We start from the raw sequence: 13,511 nt of genomic DNA, 5'->3' as shown, positions 1-13,511 counted from the left end.
AGCACTAATGCTCTTGGAATGACATCAGGACAACATTTGGTGGGAAACCAGTTCTTACTAACCTTACCAATACAACGTAAAACCTATCCAATGGTGCAAGCCCATTTTAGACTAACAAAACTATTTTTGCTGGGCTATCAGTAGCAGGGCAGCAGTGTGCCAGGGAGCTCTTTTCATCAAACCCTAACAACTTCACAGGAAACAGACTGAATTTGCTGCACCAAGATCATCCTCCTGTTTGAAATGCAGAGGGACTGTGAAAGAATCACTTACCTGGAACCTGTGAACCAACTCCAGTGACTGGCTGTCATTCTGGTCTGCTTCAAGGATGACGTCTGTCAGTTTATGTATGATCACATCCAAAGGGCCCTGATCTTCAATGGGTTTGGTGAGGTCAAGCTGAAGAAACCAGAGAGAAACCTTTTATTAATATATGGAGGATCTGAGGTTCTTGTCCCTACCACCATCCAAGGTGCTGCTGCCACACAGAAATCATTTACTTTACATGCTGCCTGTATTTTGGTACATTGCCCAAATCCCTGAAAATTCACATTTCACTGAAAGTCACAAAACTTTACTCAGACATTTATTTCTCAGCAATGTAGATCTAATTCCATGAAAAAGCAGTGAAGTCATTGGCAAGCACCTTTCATCCAAACACCTTCCTGTACTTCTCCACCCTCAGCTAACATTACCCTCTTCAGCTCTCTTTCCTGGTACTTACACATACATGCAAAAGGAATGAGCCAGCAAATATTATCATCACTAATAAAAGGAATGCCTGCTGCACCCTTCACCCTTTGGGATTGCACAGAACAGCACTCAGGACAGTAACACAGGTAACAAAAGGAAGTGACTCAGGATCTTTGCAAATTCATCTGCTGCAGGGACAGCTATTTTAGCTGGTAAGGAGGTCCCAGAGCACTCCCACTAGTAGACTTCGGCAGTTAGCTGGATAGGGGACAAAGATTTGGGGTGGGGTCTGCAGAAACTCTGCTCCAGACAGCATGGGAAGGCACAAAAGTGGTGGCAATGTGTCACAGGGCTTGGTCCCCAGTACCAAGGCAGGGTTCAAGGAGCACAGGAACCACCTGTACTGGAAAAGGAGTGAGTTAGGGATCTCCTGAGGAAATCTTAATGCAAAGAAGGCTACAGGACCTGATGGGATGCATGCAAGAGTACTAAGAGAACTGGCCGATGTCATTGTGAGGGTTTAGATTTATCAGGACATAAATCAAAACTGTGGAGACTCCAACTAAATCAGGAAAGAAATTCCACCATGAGGACAGTCTGGTTGCACCACAGAGTCCCACAGAGGCTGCAGGATCTCCATCCTTCAAGGTTTGCAAGACCTGACTGGACAAAGCCCAAAGCAACTTGGTCTGAATTTAATGCTGAATCTGCTTTCAAGATGATGTATTATGGACCCCTAAGGTCCCTACCAAACTTAATGATCCCATGAAGCTACTTAGCAGATTTCAACATTTGTACAGTATAAGTACCAGAACTGGTTCATGTTCTAGGCAACACACTGAGCTGCCCACAGTACAAAAGCTGCCACTTTAACAAGCACTGCTCTTTAACCAATTGTGAGAACTACTGCATCAGTGATAACTTAACCTTGTAAACTTCAAACCAGGAACATCTTTGAAATGAAAGACAGATGTGTGCTTACTAAACTAAAGTTAGCATCTGATTTTACAGTTACATGCATGCTCCTTTCCATTGCTGCTATCCCTTTTATTCAGCTCTGGCAGAGAAGGGGGTGGGGGGCACAGGAGGGAAAGGAGGGCTGGGCAGAAGAGGCTGCTGATTCTCTGTTTCAACAGAAGCCTGGTCTTCACTGCCTCATTAGCTTGAGTATTGTCCTAATAAAATTGCCCACCCTACAAAAATAGCCCTGCTTTGAATTAAGGAGTGCCTTAAGGAAGGTAACAGTAAGACAGGTTGGCTGGAGCTCAAGCACCAACAAAACTAAAACAGCAGAGATCTAACAGCCTTATAATAATTTGCTAGTTGCTAATCTAAACGATCCATGCAGCCAAATTGCTTTTCTTGTGTAGGCACTCTTATCTGGGTCAGGCTTACTTGCGCAGAATAACTGAAATTACCTATGGCACAAAAGCAAACCTAAAGACACCAATTCTTCCCAACAGAGACCACCTTTGCTTGCCCATTATTATATGCTCCTACTAAGAGTCACAGATGAAGGCTCTAGTACTACCTTTGAAGTAAGTATGTAGATTCTAATACAACTGGAAGACATATTGTGCATCTACCTTCTAGGAGACTAACAGAGTGGGCAGTAGAGTCTCTACATTTGAAGATTACACAATGGTAAAGACAAACATGACGACTTGATGTGGATGCTCAGTGATCGGTAAGCTGTGGCTGGGTGAGGCAGCCCACAGAATGTCTGGCTGTCCGGGCACTTACATTTTTACCCCTACAAGCAATGCAGCATGAAGGCTAAGTGCAAGTGTAAGTGTCTGCAAAATTAAGGCAAAATGATGTGAACTGCAGCTTGGCTAAGGACATGCAAGGAGATGATCTACTTCTGCAACCAAGTTCCAGAAAAATCAGTTAATATCCTTAAAAGAGACCTCAGATGGCCACACTGCTTTTCCTGAGGTTTTTTCATCTGCCTATCACATCTGGAAGGAAACAGCAAAACAAAGGGTCCATTTAACTAGGTCAGAAAGTTCCCAGTTGCCAAGGTACAAAAATGCGAATTAATCCATTTTCAGGACTTCCAGTCTCAAAAAACAGTGAGAAGCAAGTAAATATTTGAGATTGGTTACCCCTCTACGTTATTCCTGCACTTGCAGCTCAATCTGCACAGAAACATTCAGAAAACAAGAAAACAGTGCTCGCTTTCAGCCTTGACCCAAGAATAGAAATAAGCCTTCAAGGCATATCCAGGCATTTTCAACAGAGTGTTTTCCAGAAGCATAAGAGATCTGGGCAAGACAACTTCTTCACAACCATTCTGCCAGTTAAAAGCGACTGGCATATTTTGAGAATGAAACAAAATGCACCTACTTTGCACATCGGAAAGTGTTAACAAGGGCCCCCTGTAACAGTGCTCTGCTTCCCCTTCACCAGGAAAGCACTGCTAGAAATGACAGCATGCTAAGGCAGCTCCTCTGGTAGGAAGTTCAATGACCACTTCAATTGGCTTAACAAGGACAGCAGGTACATTTCAACCACACAAACCTTCAAAATTTGATCCAGTATTTTGTGGATTGGAGGATCAAACCACTTGCAAGAATAAGTTCTCTGTGTTCTGAGCCATGCTGCGGAAAGCAAATATTCCTGGGCTGTGCGGAATTTGGAAGAGATCCACCTTCCTTTTATATACTAAGAAGAAAAAAAAAGTAAAAGTAGAAGAAAAAGAAGGAAAAAAAAAAAAAATTGAGGCAGGGGAAAGAAGCCTTTTCAAGTAGAGTATCAGACCCAAGCAGAAGTCAGTGAAAGTAGAGTGCAAAATTTCTGATGGTCCTCTGCTGAGACAAACACTGATTCATTGTTTGTCATCAGCTGGAATTTGAGCCCTCCTACTTCCCTTCTCTTTCAGCATCTCTCTCTCCAAATGATCTTTGCATTTGACATGATCACCCAAAGGTTTGTTTTTGCACAGAACTAACACCATAGCAACAGAAGTAAGAGAAAAAATTTATCAGACCCAGCTTGAAAAAAAACAGAGATATGGCTATGATGCTTTTTATTCTGTGAAGTAGGCTATAGCCTACTCTGCTCACCCTTTGTTATATTAAAAAAACCAACCAACCAGCTATTGGTTTCATGGCACTGTCACCACCAAAACCCAGCAAAACTGAGATGAATGACATGGAAGACAGTGTCAAAGCTGTACACAGAAAATGCCAGATACAAGGCACAGGCCTTTCCAGGTCTTACAAATACATATATGGAAGAAAAAAAATGCTAGATAAATGCTCTTATCATAGCTGGCTGTGGCTAGTCTGCTCACCTTCTAACAGTAAGACTGGCTGGGAGTTAAAAAAACACTCCAAGCTTAGAAATGTCATAGTCTCCCCCATAGCACCCACTAGAGAGCAAGTTACAGGCATACAAAGCTCCATCTCTGCCCTCCTCTCCCCTTCCCCTGCCCTCCAGAAACACACAGCCGGTGCATTATCCAAATCATTACACAGGAGGGCAAAAAAAAAAATTTATTTCCACTAAGCACAATTTGTTTAAAGTTTTGGTGTTGTTTTTCTCCAGAACACTGGCAATCCATCTATATTGCAGGGACAGGGCGAGTGCCTGGCAGAGTGCCACGGCTTTCCATTGGTCCCAACTGCAATCCCACATGCATGCATTTCTGGAAGCTGTGTTTAAAAATAAAACTATGTCCAAGTGAAAAAAATCTGGATTCGTTCACTCAGAGAAAAAAAAAACCAAACAACTGCAAATGTTGGATTTAGCAAAAAGAAATATCATTTATGTAAATGGTTAAAAATAGGTTTGTATTTTTTTGTTTTATTCAGTGTTTCCAGTCCATGCTATCATCAACTGTGTTTCAGAATCTGGCTGAACTGGATTTGTGTTTTTTTTTAAAAGCTCTTCTTCAGAAATAGTTTTTGGATTATCATTCACTTGAAATGAATTCTTAATACCAACCTGTTCTGTTCTCTGAACTGAAGGCAGATCTGTCCACTGCTATATCCCTGAGGAATTCACAACACATCTCTCCATTTCTATTTATCCTCGCTTTTCTCTTAAAATATTTTCATTTAAAAAAAAAAAAAAAAAAAAGGACTCAAATATATTGTTTAAGCATTTGGCTCCCACTCTCCAATTGCCTAACAAACTCCACTCACCAGGATGCTGCACTAAGCTCTTGCTATGTTTCAGTTTATTTGATGCGCTGCTTAGAAGCAACAGGAGTGCATGTACCTCCACAGCAGCCTGTCTTGCTGCAGGAGGAAGAAGCTCATGAAACTTTCACCCAAAGGAGGTGAATGAAGATAAGAAGAAAATCATCAGAGATGACAGGTTTGTTCTGAGCCTTCTCACTAGGCAGATACCACCAAATCATCAGATGTTATCTCAAGTGCTAGAAAGCTTAATAAAATGCCACAAAAAGGAAAGAAGCCAACCAATCTTCCAGTAGGGACCTGTCAATGCTCTGCTACACATTTCACAAATCATAGTCCAAAAGTCCCTTTGTGGTAATTTACCATTTTCCTCCCTGTGAAGTAGACATACAGCACCCACCTGACCTGATCTCTCTGCTCCCTGACTCCTGAGGCTGTATATGGAATTTTCTACACAAATCTATTGCATCCTGTTATTCAGATACTCAGTTAAGGCTGCACTGACCCCAAAACATGTGGGGTTTATTTCAATATTAATTCAGTTTCTTAAACTCCACTGCACATAGACCTTCAGGTTTTCAGTCATCATCTCTCTCTCCTGGGGCTATTTTCTACCCTGTATCTTCACCACATACATTTATATCAAAAGGCTTCTAAAACAAAGCTTTTTAAATTCTCCCCTTCTTCCCCCATCCCCAGCGTTTACCTTTGCTGTGCATCAATGCTGAGCCAGTCATAATGAAAAAAGTCACGAGCTCTGGGTTGGAAAGCCAAGTCTTCAAGAAGCTGAACCCTGACAGCTGATGTATCAGTGGATGCTGTTCTCTCCCCAAAAAGCTCAGAGATTAAAGCCTCTCAAAATATCTTAAGTGCCCTGGAGAGGTAAGGGAAGCAGCAAAAATCAACATTGCCAAGTTCAATGTTTCACCTTGCTGTGAAAAGTAAACAAAAATACACAGGATAGTCTAATTACAGGAGAGAAGGTGCTTGTATTTGAAAGGAAATGCAGAAATTTCCTGAAAGAAATCAGGAAAACGGTTGCCCATGACCTACTCGTGGGGAGCAACAGCAACAGAACAGAATGGCGCAGAAGCCTGCCTGCTCTTTTGACAAACCAAGGTGAATCCACAGGACCAAACAAGACCAGCACATCCTGCTTTCCCAAATTAAATCCTGCAGGAGCAGTCCAGTCCTGTTCCTCCACCAGGACTACACTCCCACAAACCCTGCTGTCAGGTCTATACAAGCACAAAACTGAGACAAATGACTCCCTGCCAAAGCCGGTGGAAGGTGACGAAGTATATACAGGTATACATTTCCTCATGAGGAAAGACATTATGTTACCTGGTATTTTCACTGATATACAGGCTCTCCATAGCCCCTAAAATATTCATATAATCAAACTAAATAAACATTTACATACTTAAGAGAGTTCCTCCTCATGTCTCTGGCCAGGGAAGAAAGTGATCTCGGCTGTCGTCATGCACAGCTAGAGTAAGTATTCAGCACTTGCTGCTGCTGCTAATGGGGCCAAAGGATACTGAGGGAAAACATAAACCCCTCTAGGTGACAGAAACACCTGCTCTATCCCACTGCAAAGGGCAAACAAGGACCCAACCATCAAAGGCTGTAAAGAAAGAGCAAAAAGTTCATCAAGAGGCCCTATTTTCTCTCTCCACGCCCCCCTCCCCCAGCGATCCTTCCCCAGTGCAGAATTAACTTGCATGTCCTGCTGCAGTGGCGATGGCAATCTGAGAAAGGAAATCCGCTGCGGTGAGGAGGCTTCCCCTGCTCGGCTCTCCTGCTCTCCCCTCACACTGACAAGAGGAGAGGGCATCACAGCATTGGTAACAGCCGCCACGTCGGAGGGGAACTCTTTCCCAAGCAGGAAGGAAATGTAGCTTGAGAATACCCTACCTTTTTGCTAGTCTTCTCAGAATTGAGGAAATTGAAGACCGACCAAAGAGCTTACCTTTCTACCACTGCAGGAGGCTAACTCTATGGGTTATCTTTTGTTGCTCTGCCCAGCTTAGTTTAAGAGAACCACCAAAGGAGAAGGAAAGCAAGTCCCACAGTGGGACATGTTGTTCAGAATCTCAGGTGCCAGCGACATCCCAAGCAGCAAGACATGCCTAAAGGTGAGGAGCAGCACAACGTAAGCTATGAAGTCCTGCTGGGTTCCCTTTTTCTCAGATACCGAAACTTTAACACCAGAGGAGAAGATTCTGGGTTTAACAGATGGTTTCTTTGCGTTTTCTTGCACTGGTGCCAGAGTGGATTACTTTGCATTCTGCTTGGCACAGGTTGCCAGAAAGTGTGAGCACTTTGTGCATTTTCAGGAGTCACATGCTGCCGCTCCCCGGAAGCTTGGTATGATCTCTGAAATGTCTGGCAAGTTCTCACTTCTGGCTGTGTTCTAGATAAAATGAAGTAAAAGGAATCTCATAGCTTTTTTTACACTGCATGTACTAACATACACGGACACATTCAAAGCTTGTCCTGCAGTCACGCAATCCCCTAGGACCTCGGCGACCATCGCCTCCCCACAGCCTCCTCTGCACCCTCCCACAGAAGCAGAGAGCCAGCATTGCTGTTGCCTGTGCAGTAACAGTGACAGACAGTGAATCGTGACTCCTACTCGGTGTGCAGAATAACACTGGGATAAGTTACTGCATCTCAGTTACTCAAACCTCTCCCACTGCCCCAGGTACATAAACCTCCACCTGAGCACCACCCTCCTGTAGGCACCAAGTTTTGCCCCTTCACTTCTTTAAAAGCAAAACAAGAAATCCCATCTTTGGGCTATGGCTAAAGCTCTTCACAGAAATTCTCTTCAGTAGATATTTTTTTACCCAAGACTAGAACTTCTACTATATCATTTTTGACTTAGAGGCCAATGCAAAAAAACATTTCTAGACATTAAACTGTAACTCAGCTTGGCTTATCTCCTTATCTCCAAAGTACAACACTTTGGCAGTTGCAGAAAGTTCTTCACAGAACTTGCAAAAATGTGAGAACGGCTGTTTCTGAGCACGATATTAAACTGAGAGGTCATGTCCCATTCGGGCTGGACTGCAGTGAGCAGGTTTTGGTAGACAAGTGGTTAAGCAGTTCAGTCTTGTTCAGGGATGGTCTGAAAGGCAATTGCTGATGTTCAGCACTGCAGGAGGAATAATCAATATTCAAATCCAAAAAAGCCTCTTGCCAAGGGTGTCTCCTGAGGTCACCAAGGCTCCTGTGGATTAGGAAGGGCAGCAGAACAAATCCAGAAATTAGCAGAGGAGAAAAGTTGAAAAGAAAATGTGTGACATGGGAGAATTAGTGCTCCAAAGAAGAAAAGCAAGTCATAGAAAAGCAAGAACCCAGGAGAATGAGCAGTCGGCATAACCTGCTGCTGAGACTGCCTTGCTTTACTTTCTGTAACCGTCAAAAAGATAGTGTTCACATACACCAGATTAAAAGGCTACATAGGTAATCCCAGTAGTAGAAGGTTATAGGAAATCGACTAAGTGGTTCACAAAAGTTCTGGCTCACTTCTTGAACTTAAAGCTTTGGAATCGGCAAATCAGATCCAGAAAGCCTAAAAAGACTTTACAAGGAAGACTTTCAATGTTTCTTTGAGCAAACTGGGTCAGCTCTAGCCCAGTTATTGAACTGACAGCTCAATCAGTCCTGTAGGAGAGCAGACATTAGAGGAGTGGAATGGAGAAGCCATCCATGGAGAACACTCCAACTAACCCAGAATACATAAATACTGCAGCACTACAGCCAGTACAGCCTGGGTAAGCAAAGGAAGGAGGGCGAGAGGGGTGCACTTCTCAGAAGCTTTCAGTGCTTAATTGTAACATCACATAAGCATTCAAAATATCAAGACATGACAGTACTACAAATACTTTTTTTTTCCTTGAGAAAGTTAAATGAATGAAACATTCTTCTGAAAGTTTCTCTTGGAGCCATGTAAACGTGTACTGCATAACCTCTCTCCCTTCGGCCATGGGATTAGATAAGTAGAAAAGCTGATATATAAGAAACATCCCCCAGAAAGCCTAGCTACCACCCTCTATCTTAAGGGCTGAGGAAGCTCAGCTCTGGACTTGCACCACATGGCTCAGGCTCAGTTTAAGGATAATTCTTCGGCAGCACTTGTCAAACATCAAGAGCAGTCGGGTGCTCCTGTATGCGTGGCTGCACTTCCCAAGAGATTGTCAATGTCTCTGCTGTAATCCTCCCTTTAACAAAGCTTCCAGCTGGTGAGCAGGGAGGCACAGCCAGGCTGCCAGCACCCTCTTCACTTTTGTTACCTACTAGCCCCAGGAGAGCTGAATTTCTAAGGTGCATTGCACTTTCTCAAGAGACTCTGGATGATGTGGAGTTGTAAGCAAATACAGGTAGCACCCAAAGTGCACTTAATCCAGTCTGCTCATCACTTTGCTGAATTTACGTGGTCTTTATTGTGTATTAGGGAGTTTAAATACGTGTGGAGAGAGCAATAGCTGTCAGGGTAGAAAGTTTTTATGCTCGTTATTTGCCCCCTACCTAAACTAACTAGGATCCCTTCTGAAAAACGAAACAAAATTGAAGCATATTTCTCTTAACAAAAGATACTCCTTCATCTAAACATATACTTACCCACGGACACTGGGCAGCTAGTAATGTTTGTGCAACTGTGAAGGATAGAGGAGGAGGAGAGGGAGAAGTACACTGGAATACAACAGGGAAGAAACACAGAAGCTTTAGAAGACTTAGTCAGCCTAAGGGGGAAATTAAAATGAGTAAGGCTGCTTTTGAACAAAGAGAAGGCCATGCTTAGGCTGATCTGTATCATACCGCTATGCTGCATAAGCAGAAATCAGAAGAGGCACCATGAAAAGATAGAAGAGATTGTGGCATTCCCTTCCATCCTGATCCAGCAAGTATTATTTATGGAAGAATGAAGTTGCCTTTCAATTACAAAGAATTACTTCAGCTTGAAACCACTGCTCCCAGTGAGACAAAATGATGAAACTGTTCCTTCCAAGGATGAATCTAAAGGCATTTGAAATGGTCTGAAATGAACACGTCTGCAAAGATAAAACAGTTAGCCCATGATTTCTCAAACTGAGGAAGAAGGGCATGGGTGGAGATTACAAGCATCATGGCCCACCCTCTCAGGTGCTGCACTGCTAGAAGGTATTGGAGAAAGGAGCAGAAAGAGAAGCCAGGAGAAGACGGCTGAGACACAGGCAAGGCTCTAACATGAGGAAGAGGAGTGCAGCACGTCTGACTCATTGCTTCAGCAAACACCCTGGCATAGAGAAGGTGATCACAATAGTTAATGGCCAAGTTTCTCAGCAACTGCAAGGTATCTTTGCTTTTTACTTTCTACTATGTCTGACAAAGTCCTCGCAAGTGCTCCATGGCTCAGCCATGCATCATACATCTTTTCCCACCCAGGTGAACTGTCTTCCAACACAGCACCTGCCTAACACATACAGAGAACAACTGGCACGGACAGAACATTTTAGGTAAAATACCCTTTAAATGACTGGTAAAAAGTCTTTCTTTTGCTGTGCTGAGGAGGTCTGACAATCCCACAGTATTATTTGGACATAGTCAGATATTAATGAGAATGAAAACAAGAGGAACTTTATCATAAGGTGAAATTAGCTTCTTAAACTCAGGAGAAAAAACACTACAACTGAGGTTATGGCCCAGCTATTCCAAAGCAGGAAAACTAACATAAAATTTAGTAATACAAAGAATACTACATCAAGCTGAGTTAGTTTAAATTACAGGATAAAACGGTGTACAGCTCAAGCATTTTTCCTTATGATCTCAGGATGACAAATTGATAAATTAAAGAAAGTAATTAGTAAAGACTGCTGAGCTGTGAAAAGCTCAAGGATTTGATCATAAAGGACGCTTGGCATTTCTTACAGGCATGCCAAAGAAATGTATTTCAGGAATACATAAAAAACAAGAAAAATTAGGATCTCTGTGCATCAAGTGGAAGTTTAATATTAAAGATAATATAGGAATGGCCCCAAACTTTACACAGATATTTGGCCTCAGTTTTCAGCAAGAATAAAGATGCTGACCATGGGAGCAAGGCAAGTTGGTAAACAAAGATGGGTACATATATATCAATGGGTACAAGCAGTCAAAGCCAGAACTCATGGAGTGAGATTCACTTCATCTCATTTTAAGGAGTTGATAACTACACTGTAATTTCAGGCTTCTCCTTGCAGTCAGAGAGAAATGAATAAATACCTTGATGTTTTAAATTCATGTAGCCTGCTTTACATTCATATTCTAGGATATAAGGAATTGTACCTGAAATATGCCTGATAAGAGGGAGCTTCATGGAGTGGCACAGATGTCAGATGACTCTGAAGAGTTTAATGTGCTGAGGTGAGGGGAAGATGCCTCCCTCCATAATTGGATACTTAAAAACAAACAAACAAAAACCCCCAACAAACAAACCAGCCTCTAGAAAACAAAATCCAATTAACCAAAACATGGCACAGGAAATCACAGGATGGTGATACAAGGGTTCTGAGTATCTGTATCCATTATGGAGTACTTCCGAAGGATCAAAAAAGCACAATTGTATTAGGCAAAGAGTAGGAGGGGAAAAATGACAGCTACTGACTGTTCACCTGACCTAGTAACTATGCGCATTTCAACACATTTGAAGATATTGAAAAATAATCAGATCTCCAAAGGTAAATAATAATAATAAAAAAAAGCAGTAAGACATGACATGAATCTACAAAAGACGGATCAAACCCATCTAACTGGCTGTATGACCACTGATGCGCAAGACAAAGAAAACGCAGCAAAGCTTTTTCTCAGACTTCAGTAAAGCATGCAGTCAGCTAAAGCAGAGAAAGACAAGGACCAGTAGAAGAACAGGAAGGTGAATGAAGAGCTAAATGAAGGAGAAGATGACAATGGCTGGCATGCTGAAAGCAGCAGTGGCAAACCAGAGAGGGTCCACTAGTGGCATTCCTCAGGCACTACTCTTGCAGCCATTTTATTTAATATCTTCCTTAGTGGTCTTAGCACAGTAAGTGGATTACTGATAGACCTTAATAATTACAGAGAAGTGTAACTGACATCGCCACTCAGACAGAAGTATCATGCAGAAGGGAGAATCAGAAACAGGACGACATGACTAAATACAAAATGAAAGGCTACATGTAGCTGGACTCAAAATGCAAAAAAAAAAAAAATCTGCCCTATGCTTAGAGAAGGATGCTAGTATGGTAGCTGAAGTATGACTGTGACAATGATAAACTCAGTTTCACCAGGATCGGGGTATTTTGGGTGAGGTTTGCTAGAGTCAAGCTAGTATAGAAGGCACCACTGAGACCTCCCCGTGGAACAGCTGCACCCAGTTTAGGGCATCCATATCTACAAATATAAACTCAAAATGAAAATAAATGCTTAAGAATTCAAGCAAACTTCATAAGTCAGGCTCAAGAGCCTAGAAAATCCCTTCTACACTTACATCCCATGGTCATGTGTCCTTAAAAACTATGAATAGGAGCACTTGGACTAATGCAGATTCTTAGAGTGTTAACCACTTTCTGGCAAGAAAAAGCTTACCATAATCATAAATACTGCTGCTGCACTTGAGTACTGCTTTACTTTATGCTATAAATGGGCATTCTGGGGCATGCAATATGAAGAGAAATCTGCTACCCAGGAACATGTATTGTCCAGAAGTTCCCTAAATATTCTTTTAGGAACAAAAGAACTAGGAGGTGCAGCAATGGAGATCAAATAGAAAAATCTCTGGTTTCAAATTATTCAAACTCACATTTCACTTCCATCATAAACAGAGCGTGAAGTGAGCAGCACACAGGCAAGATTAAAAAAAGACCATCAGAAACATCACTTGGGAAGAAGCAGGCAAAGAAGCACTTTGTCACCAAGCTGTAAATCAAGTCTGGCACACTCCCCAATTCTGGGCTCTCTCCTCAACCACCTTGACTGACAAGCCTTCCTCACCAGATGGAGAAGGAAGCTGTAGCTCCTTCCTTGGCAAGGCATGCAGGCCTCGATGGACTTCTGCAAGGATCCTGCAGATACCTTGTCCCGATAAGATGGGTGTGCTGACTTAAAGGAGTATCAGCAACAGGAAATTAGGTCAGAACTTCATTTTAATTGGTTAATAACAGTTTCAGATGCTATCTCCCAAGCCTACCATCTGACTGTTGGGGCTTTAAAAATTACATTACCTGCCCCCCACTATTCATTTTCTTTTCCCTTTCACTGTTTGAAAGACTCAAACAAACAGGAAAATGACTTCCTATTCAAGCAAGATGGTGAATGCAGCAGTAATTAAATGAGCTAGAAAAAGAACAGCTAAAGTTGTAGTTCTGATTCCTCACTCAACTCTGTTTACAGGAATCTCAAGTGTTCCTGTCACAGCAACAGGTAAAACTTCCTCAGAAAATGGAGTCTATAAATTGCTGGTATGCCTTCCACAGACACCAAATCCCATCCTCAGTATTCATACTAATTTTAACAGGCAAAGATGGGAAGAAGAGAAAGTAGTTAAAATATAAGAACACAGCTAGAGTGTGAAAAGCCTGTCTGTGTAGCTTATAACCTCATGACAGAGAAAACCAGATAAACTCCTAGAAGGTCTCATGTGATAACCTAGTTTTCAAAGCATGTTTG

The 13,511-nt window shown here is 42.3% G+C and overlaps 1 protein-coding gene across 4 annotated transcripts in view; it reads right to left on the bottom strand.

Annotated features, from left to right (window-relative positions):
• ITPK1 (inositol-tetrakisphosphate 1-kinase) overlaps positions 1-13,511 on the bottom strand; it is a 157,911-nt gene that overhangs the window by 79,403 nt on the left and 64,997 nt on the right. For 3 of the 4 annotated variants that reach the window (XM_030033605.2, XM_041122042.1, XM_041122040.1), the window contains exon 3: positions 274-399. In XM_030033605.2, coding sequence (XP_029889465.1) covers positions 274-399 — 126 coding nt within the window. Of the gene's footprint in view, positions 1-273; positions 400-724; positions 779-13,511 lie in introns of those variants that run through there. The other variant, XM_041122041.1, reaches the window with a different exon arrangement.

This window comes from Aquila chrysaetos, chromosome 2 (assembly GCF_900496995.4).
Source record: "Aquila chrysaetos chrysaetos chromosome 2, bAquChr1.4, whole genome shotgun sequence".
Taxonomy (NCBI): domain Eukaryota; kingdom Metazoa; phylum Chordata; class Aves; order Accipitriformes; family Accipitridae; genus Aquila; species Aquila chrysaetos.
Note: the sequence above shows the minus strand (reverse complement) of the source record. Positions and strands in the feature narration are given on the sequence as shown.